Below are 10,462 nucleotides of genomic sequence, written 5' to 3' on the forward strand. Positions count from 1 at the left end.
TCTAAAATTTTAAGTCACTGTAGTAGTATTTCTTAGAGGAAATAAGAAATCGAAAATCGAAAGCAGTGTATTTGTTGGAAATACAGAACTTTATGATGCAATCCTACGACAATAATCACATAATAGTAAAAATGCAGACAAAGATATTAAGACAATGTTATTTAGGATTACAAAATTATCTATCTAGGTAAGTAAATCATGGTCTTACGGTACCATGGAATACTATGTGGCCATTAAAAAGTGATATAGGTACGTATTTATAAATTTAATAGAGAGGTTAAGGCCTGAGGAATAGGAAAAGCATTCTCTCTTCCATATCTACCACTTTAGACACCAACTATTTTTTTTTTAATAACTAAACTACCTTCTTCAGTGTAAGAAAAACTACCTCCTTCAGTGTAGGGAAAAGTCCAAAAAAATGGTTCTGAACCAATTTTGTAAAGCTTCGGAACATGGCATATTCCCTAATAACTCTCTGCCTGTAGGACAGGGAATTTCTTGGCTCTCATTCACTGCTAGAATCAAAACTGCTCCCCAGTTTCTTAATACAAATCTTGTATGCCTGACCCGACTCTCCTCTATAGCTTAACATAAATGACATGATAGAAAAATTGAACGCAGATCCTCAACAGTGACTTATTTATCAGAACCAAGAATGCTTCAAGAGCCACTATTAGAAGAGGTAGTAATACAGTAATTAAATGTGCTAGCTAATACTTAAGTGCCATAGACATGCATTAACAAATTTCAAAGAACTCAAAAACACTAAATATACAAGGGTTAAGATAATACTGAAAATTATTTTCATCTCTTTAAGCATAAAAATAATTTGGGATCCTGGAGTACACATAGCAAATTCAGTTATAAGTAATCACCCCTTAAGTTACTTGTTTTCCAAGTTTTATTCACAACAGATCTGCTTCTCTTGAAGCAAAGCATAACTATATTGCTCACAAGCCATTCTATGTTTCTAGGCTTCGTCCCTATCACATTTATCTCTGTTTCACAAATACCATGTGGTCTTATGACAATCCAGTCTTGGCAGTATAAACCAGAATCTTATCAACTGACAGAGTCATTTTCTCCAGAGTTTCAGAAAGTTTTACTAAATAAGTAATTTCTCTATGAAATCCTCACCTTCATCTTTTAATTGGTCAGCTTTTCCCACATCTTCAGGCACTGAGTTTGAGAGAGGCAGAATGTCATTCTGAAATTAAATAAAAATCAATGTATTTCCATTTAGCTATATAAAAGAGTCATCCCACAGAACTATAAACAATAATGAATAACTATTACAGTAACTCATCTGTAATTACATGTAATGAAATTTAACTTGTAAATAAACGGGTTAGAAAGAAATAGGGTAAAAATCCTCTCATACATACTTTTATTAGAAAAATGAATATGTAGAATTTCTCTAGAAAATAATGGGCTACTGTGAATCAAAATTTTTTACTTGCTTTTCTGAGATCAAAAATTCTACTTCATGCACAACAAATATAAATAATCAGTATACTTAAAATACTATAACCATAAAATAAAGGCAAATGATAACATGGGTAATGGAAATAAATTGACTAGTTTACATTTATGCTACAAGTTTATTATGTATTTTATTGACAAATACATTTTTAGTGAATGGAAATGCTTCACTGTTTTTAAATGAACATGCTGTTGGAAATAAATTCATTATATTTAAAAATAAAAACAGGATATTTTGTTATCCAGATTATGTATTAGCTATAGTCATGAAGCTTTGTTTTTCTGAAATTCCTAATAAATTCTATTAAATTCTGGTAAAATAAATAAATAAATAGCTAACCAGTATACAAAGACTAGGAATAGAAATATGTTCAAGAGATTGTTTATATTAGTGAAAATCTTGAAACATAATGTTTAATATTCAAAGAAATATCCTAGTACGTCAAATTCACAGTTTACAAAAAGAAGCATTAATAATATGATCCTATTATTTAAATATGTGCACAAACACATACACATGCACACAGGCTAAAAAACAAAGACAAGAAAAGTCTAACACAAAAGGTTAACTGTAATATTTGGAGGTAAAATTTTCAGTCTCTTCTTTATATCTTTCCACATTGACCAAATTTTTTTAAACAATGGACATATATTAATTTCATCATAAAATTAAAAAACAATGTAAATTTCCTATTTTCAGTAGTTACTATCATCCTCAAACCTCCTTTGCATTCATAAGGTTCAAACCAAAGGCACACGCAGAAATATCTTGAGTGGCACTGGGAACACAATGCATTTTTCCATTTTTGAAAGATCTTTTTTAAATTGTGCTCCTTTTACACTTGACTCTGAAGTTCATGAGTAAATCTATAGTTTTCAAGAAAACATAATTTGTAACTAATATACCTCTGTACTACATTTAGAATATGTCCACCATGTTCTTTGTCTTGACTAAGGTTTCACAGAACTTGATAACTCTAATGATGGAAATATACTTCTCTAATTACACAAAAAATTTCACAAGTATAAAATCATTCATCAAGTACATGAGTTCTTATTTTTTGTAATCTTTCTCTACTAATCAGTTTTTCTAAACATAAAGTATCGGAGGAAAAAAAAGTACAGAATCGAAATGGGAATCCTTGTAAGTAGAGGTCCCTACTTAAAACTGACTATGGTCTCCTAGGATGTAAGTGTAGTTCAAGGACACAGGACTGCCCTGCAGTACTTGCTGTCAGGGTTTCTTCCATTTCACATCTTCTAACAAGGCTGGGCATTTAATGCATGGGGGGGAAAGTGGCTTTTTTGAGTCACAAAAAATGGCATATTGATAAATGGACTCTAATCCATTCTGTCTAAATCCTTCTGAATTATTTTAATGAAATTGCCACAGTTTTAGATCTTTGAAAACTAATTCTCATATTCATTGAATACATTTGAGCAGCTCATAATGTGGGGACGAGGGTTATCTACTTTATATAAAAAGGAATGAATCCATTTAGTATATAAACTTAACTGGGGAGGAAAAACACAAGAGCAGTATCCTAAAACTAAAATGACCAACATAACAACCAAGGACACTTGGTGAGACGAATAATTTCTTTTTTTCTGAAGTTTTTATTTTAATTCCAGTTAGTTAACATACAGTATTATACAACATAGTGATTCAATAATTCCATACATTACCTGGTACTCACCACAAGTGCCCTCCTTAACCCATCACCTGTTTCACCCACCCCCCACCCTCCACCCCTCTGGTGACCCTCAGTGTGTTCTCTATAGCGAAGAGTCTGTTTCTGGGTTTGTCTCTCTTTTTTTTATCCTTTGCTTGTTTGTATACTTCTTAAATTCCACACATGAGAGAGATCATATGGTCTCTGTCTTTCTCTGACTGACTTATTTCGCTGAGCATAACACCCTCTAGCTCCATCCACGTCGTTGCAAATGGCAAGATTTCATTCTTTTTGAAGGCTGAATAGAGACAATTTCTTTAATTATAATAATTTTGATGCTGCTTCGGGCAAGTTTGAGACTCTCTCTGAGGTACTCTGCTAACAAACACGTATGTGATGAAGTTGCTGCTGTTAAATAGGAATAACAAAGGACTGACGCCACAGATAACACTATGCAGATACACAATGGAGCCAGTTCCAGGAAATTATATTTTAAAAATAGTAAGTAAAAAATTTTTACAATTAAATATAATCAGAGGGAAATAGTAAGAGAGAAAGAAAACAGAGCCCTACTTAAACAGAATGCAAAAGTCAATTTGAGCCTACTGGGAGGTGAAGAAAAAGTTCTGATCTCTTTAGTATTAGGTCAACAGTGACAGAAGCTAAGGAATGAGCAAATCCAAATGTTGTCTCAAGCACAGGCCTCTTGGGCATCTAGGAGTTAAATAAAGTCAGCTTCAACCATGGGCATATCCAGCCACTGAAACGGGGTTCCCTAAGGAGGCCAGAAGCCCAGACAATCAAAGAACCACAGCAACCAAAGCAAAGCAAAGAGGAATTCTCTGATGGGGATCCATAGACATGTCACTATCTCCTTACATCTTTGTCATAGAATTAGAATTCATCTGTCTGATAACTGCACTATTCTTTTTTCTAAGTACAGAAAGAGAGAACAGTATACTGCCAAATTGCCAACTTCATTGCAACTCCAACAAGTTCTAGAAACAGTCAATGTGGTAGTCTCAGCAATGTCCCTGCCAGGCTGAAGCATACACTACATGCTTTAGCCTCTCGCCTCAGTTCCTCATTCCGTGTTGAAGCTTGAATACAGAACTAGAATAACAAAAGGAGTTCATGAGGCACCGAAATGTAATGAAAAAACACAGGGGAGGTCACCCTGAGGCCCTAAAGTCAGTAACCTTAAATTTTTTCAGACAGTTTAAGGGACGCCTGGGTGGCTCAGTTGGTTAAATGTCAGACTCTTGATTTTGGCTCAGGTCATGATCTCAGGGTTCTGAGACTGAACCCTCCATGGGGCTCCGCACTAGGCATGGAGCCTGCTTAAGATTCTCTCTCTCTCCCTCTCCTTCTACCCCTCACTGCTCCCTGCTTATGCTACTCTCTAAAAATCAATCAATAAATAAATAAGACTGTTTTTAAAAAAAAAATTTTTTTTCCAGGCAATTTTATGGTCCATGTTCCCTGAAAAGGCCAGAAACCAGAGACCATTATAAACAGTTCTCGAGAGCAGGGACATCAGAAAACTTGGTTTTCGGCATTACTTTTTGCACAATGACCTTGAGCCTTCCCCTGTTTTAAAGAGCCCTATCAATGGCCAAATTTGACGAAATCTGCTTCAAAATGATGATTCAATTCCTGATGAATCTGTTTTTACTTGCTTCGTAAACAGGAAAATTTTGTTTTTAACTTGTATTCCATGTCAGAAATCTAAAAATGCTCAGATACTATAAAGGACATAAAAAGCAACTAAGACATATCATTAAATATAAAAGAAGGTGAGAGGATATGAATAGCTACTAATATGAAAATCTAAAGCATGTTAAAATTATATTTTAGGTCCCCAGTCACATCCATGTGGACTATCTAACTTACACCCAGAAAGAAGTTAGTTACATAAAGGCCTAGCAGCTCAAATGTTAACAACTCAACATAATTATCATAGTCATACTTAAATCAGATACTAATGAGAAAACAGTGACAGCTTACCTTACAGAAGGAATTGGTGAACATTTCTGTCAAAGGCTGTGAAACTGCTAGATGGGTATCTTCTGGGCTGATTTTAAAAACTGTCTCCAAGCACTGAATTGCAACTTGAAATAAATTTGAATAGTGAAAAAAAAATTAGCAACCTAAAAAAAGAAACGACCTTTTTTTCTGGTAGAAATCTGCACTCAGTGCAATCTGTGGTAATTCAGTATTTATGATCAGAGAACATAAGGAAAAACTAAATGGTTCAGCTACATAGAGATTTCTGTTTATAGACCAGCTGCTGAGGGAAGACAACTTGATTTTTTATTCCTTACTTAAGGAAAAATGTTACCTAGAATATAATTTCTCAATATATCCATTACATCATATTCTTATTAAAGCAAGTCATTAACAACAACTGACTCCTCTCTGCCAATATCTGATTAACCACCAATGATCTAACGCCTTGAATAAAACAAACAAAAACATCTTCTTTTTCAATGTGAGAAACAGAATTCTCAACCTGACCAAAAATAGTAACAGAAACAAATTCTGGCTCATAGGAGGCACTAAATATTAATCCTGGCATATTTACTTAGGTGAAAATAGGTGGGCTTTAAAAAATTCATTCATGCCTGCAAATTTACCCCAAGCACCTACTCTGTGCAAGGTGCTGTTCTAAGGTGATAGAAAGATAGCAGTTAATCTGAGGACAAAAATCGCTATCCATGTGATGAAGCTTAACATTTAAGAGAAGGTGGCAGACAAGCAGAAAAATACATGGAATGTTAAATGGTGATAGGTGCGTCATCTGCATTTGGTGTATGACAAGAAAACTGATGTGGCCAGGGTACAGACGGGATGGAAAGACATGGTGGGAGATTATGCTAGAAAGCAAGTCTGTTGTTGGATGACAAGGCACCTTATATAACGTTCTCAAAGAATGTGCACTTTACACTATAGGCAAATGGAGAGCCATCAAAAAATTCAGTGAAGAATATTATAACTGGATTTGTGTTTAGAACCAAAACTCTGGTAGGGATGCTGAGAATGAATTAGACAGGGAATAAGATGCAGGCCTTATCCTCAGAGACAGTCTAATGTGGGAGACAGTTAAATGCATGTAATGCAGTATAATAAGTTCACTAAAAGAAACATGTACCAGCTACATGACAGAGTAAAGGAAATTACCCCTCAGATCAGGGAGGGTTCCCACTTAAATGATCTAAACAAACAAGGGGTCCAAACCAGGGCAATTACAGGAAAGAAAGCTATCCTGTCATTTCTACGAGTACTCACGGAGGGGAATGGAGGCAGATTCTCATCTTGAGGATGCTCTCCTTTGAAAAGGAATTCTCTCCCGGTTTCACAAGATGAGAATGAAGCCCAAGTGTCCAGTGTACTTCCAGACAGTGTGGAAGAGATTCACTTATATTTGTGGAGGACTTTTTATTATTTGTATTCAATATATTTAAGTTAAAAACAACAAAAAAACAGTTCACCCACTTCTCTCACCCCACTCCCCACCTCTGACAACCACCAATCTCTTCTATCTATGTGCTTGGTTGGTTTGTTTATTAGCTTCCATATATAAGAGAGATCATACAGTATTCATCTTCCTCTGTCTGATTTATTATACATTCACTTATATTTGTGTATGACTTTTAAAAGATACATTATGTATTAATTGTGGTCTTGAGAAAAATACCTCTGTCACAAAAGAAATACTATTATTTTGTCTATCCAGAGAACAATCCTCCTTAGAAAAGGGACTGAATAAGCAACTAAGTTACCAAGTATAAGAAGTCAGAGTGTCTTTTACATAGAACATAATCCACTGTTTACTCATTCCTCATTCTCTCAATTTCTATTCTTGCCAAGCAGCTGTTCTCAAACTTCAGTCTGTATCAGCACTAAAAACATTGGGCCACAAGGAAACAGGCTCCCATCACCATGAAGACAGTCAATGTAAACAACAACAATAATAATAATGGTAAATATACGTGTGTGTTTATGTGTATATATTTATTCTGGATCAGTATCTTTCCTCCCTGATCAGAATGGTCATTGCCTTTATGTGCCATGTTGTTGGTACCTGTTTCTATTATTGAACTTATCATACTATATTACATGCGTTTAAACATCTGTCTCCCACATTAGAGTGTCCCTGAGGATAAGGACTGTATCTAGCTCATCTCTGACTTTAACAGATCTGGCAAATAATAGGTGTTCAATAAATTTAATCTACGTCTTTGTTTACAGTGGAAGTAATAGTTTAATTACAGAGGAAATAACAATGATAAAATCTGTAGAGAAAAGCACTTCTCCCCTCCAAAACATTAATGCATGGCCATGGGAAAGAGGGATAGTACACAACCAAGTCCGTAACCAAAACCCACAGTATGTAACTTTACTGCTAAACACTGACAGGTGGAAAGTCCATGTGGTAACTGAGGGATTTTTATGCTCTACTCTGTTGAGGAAATTCAGTCCAGCTCCTTTATCTGTGCTGCCACTAATCTTAAAACACAGATCTGGTACATAATAGACACAATTAAATATCATTAAAGGAGGTGGCTGTTTTGTTTTAAACACAATTATTTGGCCTGTGTTTTTTCAAACCACTTTACTGAGGTATGGTTGACATATAAAAAGCTGTCCGTGGGGCGCCTGGGTGGCTCCGTCGTTAAGTGTCTGCCTTCGGCTCAGGTCACGATCCCAGGGTCCTGGGATCGAGCCCCGCATCCGGCTCCCTGCTCCGCGGGGAGCCTGCTTCTCCCTCTCCCGTTCCCCCTGCTTGTGTTCCCTCTCTTGCTGTGTCTCTCTCTGTCAAATAAATAAAATCTTTAAAAAAATAAAATAAATAAAATAAATAAAAAGCTGTTCGTATTAATGTCTATAACTCCATGAGTTTGGGGATAAGTATACACCCATGAAACCATCACCACCGTTGAGGCCGGAGACATACTCATCGCCTCCCAAAGTTTCCTCTCACCACCTTTATTCTCGTGTGTACGTGTGTAGTAAGAACACTTAACCTAGATCTACCTTCTTACCAAACTTTTAGGACAGAACACAGTTGGTGATAGGCACCAGGCAGACTAGTAAGTCCTCAGAACTTAATTATCTTGCATAACTGAAACTTTGTACCCTCTGACCATCACCTCCCTATTTTCTCCTTCCCCAGCCCCTGGCAACTATCACTGTACTCCCTGATTCTACGCGTTTGACTATTTTAGACTCCTTATATAGGTAAACAGAATTGTTTGATAGGTAAATCCAGCTGCCAAAGTGTTTAGCCTTGATGATGATGGTGTGGGTGGAGAGACTGAGGCAAAGGCCCAACTGGAATAGGTTCAAAAAAGTACAGGAGAGGAATTAGAAAAGGCAAGTACAGACAGCTCTTTCGAAGAGTTTTCCAGCAAAAGGAACACAAAAAGAGTAGGCAGTAGTGGCAGGGGTGGGGGGGAGGTTTGGGAGGAGGGTAGTATGACAAGAACTCAGGACTACCTCGTTACCATTTTTCATCCAATCAAAAAAAATCAAATAACCTAGGTGCAATAATTTATCTTATTTTACCTCAAGATTCTCATGTATGAAACAAGGATTATTACATTTGATCCTCCTTTCAGGAGGTCATACTCAAGAATAAGTCATACAAATATAAACAGATACTATATATAATTATTGTTCCACTTTAACAACAAACAATAATAGTGCATTTGGTACTGATGAGGAGCAGGGCAAGTGAAGAGTTCTATTCAACACTACCATATCCCATCTGTACAGCACTTTATTCAAAAGCTACCATATGCTAGGTACCTGCCATCACTGATTCTGATTCTCTTAACGAATCTATCAGATGGAGAGGAGGCAGACAGCTTCACCTAACAGACTGAGAAATTAAGATACAGACCAACTGAGTGATAGGCCCAGGATCACTTGACTCAATTCATCAATTCAATTCAACAAATACTTATTGAGCACCTACCAAGTGTCAGGCAATTTTCTACATGCTTCAGATATATCAGTGAATAAAAGAGAAAAAATCCCTGACCTCTTGGGGCTGACCTTCTGGGGCAGGGGTGGAGAGGTAGGCTATAAGCCATAAAAAGTAGAGCAGGGCGAAGAGACGCAAGTATGGAGAGGAGAGCAGGGAAGCAGGCTGCAGATGCAACAGTGCCCAGCATAGGCCTCCTTCAGAAAAGAGATCTGAGACTCAGACTTGAGTCAAAAGACTCAAAGGAGATGGGAGTTATTACCATTATCTGGAGGAATAACAATCTAAGCAGCAAAAAACAACTACAACAGAAGCCTTTAGGAAAGAGGATGTCGTGTATTCAGAGTTAGGAAGCTAATTTGGCTCAAGACAAATGAGAAAGGGGAAGAGTCTGTGAACAACACATCACAGAAGTCCAAATTATATAAATCCTTTAAACCATGACTAAGTAACATGAGAAGTCACTGCAAGATTTTGAGTGGAGAAATGATAGAATCTGACATACTGTTTTACTTTTTTAAAATTTTTTAAAGATTTTATTTTTAAGTAATCTCTACACCCAACGTGGGGCTTGAACTTACAAACCCAAGACCAAGAGTCACATGGTCTACTGACTGAGCCAGCCAGGCGCCCCTGACCTACTCTGTTTTAAAAGATCACTGGCGGTTGTGTTGGGAATATTCAACAAAGCTGCAAGAACAGAAGCAGACAGACTAGTTAGAGGCTACTACATTAAAACAGATGAGAAACACTTAATTCTACCCAGGGGTGACATAAGTGCAGGTGGGAGGAAATGGTAAGACTCTAGATATATTTTGAAGGTACAGCCAACAGGATTAATTAAATGATTAAATGCACAGTCTGAGAGAAAAGAGTCCAGAATGATGCCCAAATTTTGGGCCTAAGCAACTGAAAAGACAGAGTTGCCATCAACTGAGATAGGGAACAGATTTTGGGTGGGAGGATCAGGAGTTCAGTCTTGGAAATGTTCTGTTTGAGATGCCTATTAGACATAGAAGCAGAGATATCTAGTAGGCAGTTGGATATAAAAATCTGCAGTTCAGAAGGAAGGTCTTGACTGAATGCCAAGAAACTGAATGATACCATAAAAAAAGTGAGTATAGATAGTGAAGAGAAGAAGATCAAGCACTGGACCCTGGGCACTCCAGGTCAGGGAAAGGAAGAGAAACTAGTAAAGGAGATGGAGCTTGCTTGTGTTCCCTCTCTCGCTGTGTCTCTCTCTGTCGTAAATAAAAAAAGAAAGAAAGAAGGAAAGAAAGAAAGAAAGAAAGAAAGAAAGAAAGAAAGAAAGAAAGAA

The 10,462-nt window shown here is 36.6% G+C and overlaps 1 protein-coding gene across 2 annotated transcripts in view; it reads right to left on the bottom strand.

The window, feature by feature from the left end:
- The window catches only part of SGTB (small glutamine rich tetratricopeptide repeat containing beta), a 44,136-nt gene that overhangs the window by 28,768 nt on the left and 4,906 nt on the right, over window positions 1-10,462 (bottom strand). For both annotated transcript variants that reach the window (XM_035014538.1, XM_035014537.1), the window contains exons 3-4: window positions 5,163-5,266; window positions 1,138-1,207 (exon numbers count right to left, since the gene is read on the bottom strand). In XM_035014538.1, coding sequence (XP_034870429.1) covers window positions 1,138-1,207; window positions 5,163-5,266 — 174 coding nt within the window. The remainder of the gene's footprint in view (window positions 1-1,137; window positions 1,208-5,162; window positions 5,267-10,462) is intronic.

Source organism: Mirounga leonina, unplaced genomic scaffold (assembly GCF_011800145.1).
Source record: "Mirounga leonina isolate KUSES-001 unplaced genomic scaffold, KU_Mleo_1.0 Mir_168, whole genome shotgun sequence".
NCBI lineage: Eukaryota > Metazoa > Chordata > Mammalia > Carnivora > Phocidae > Mirounga > Mirounga leonina.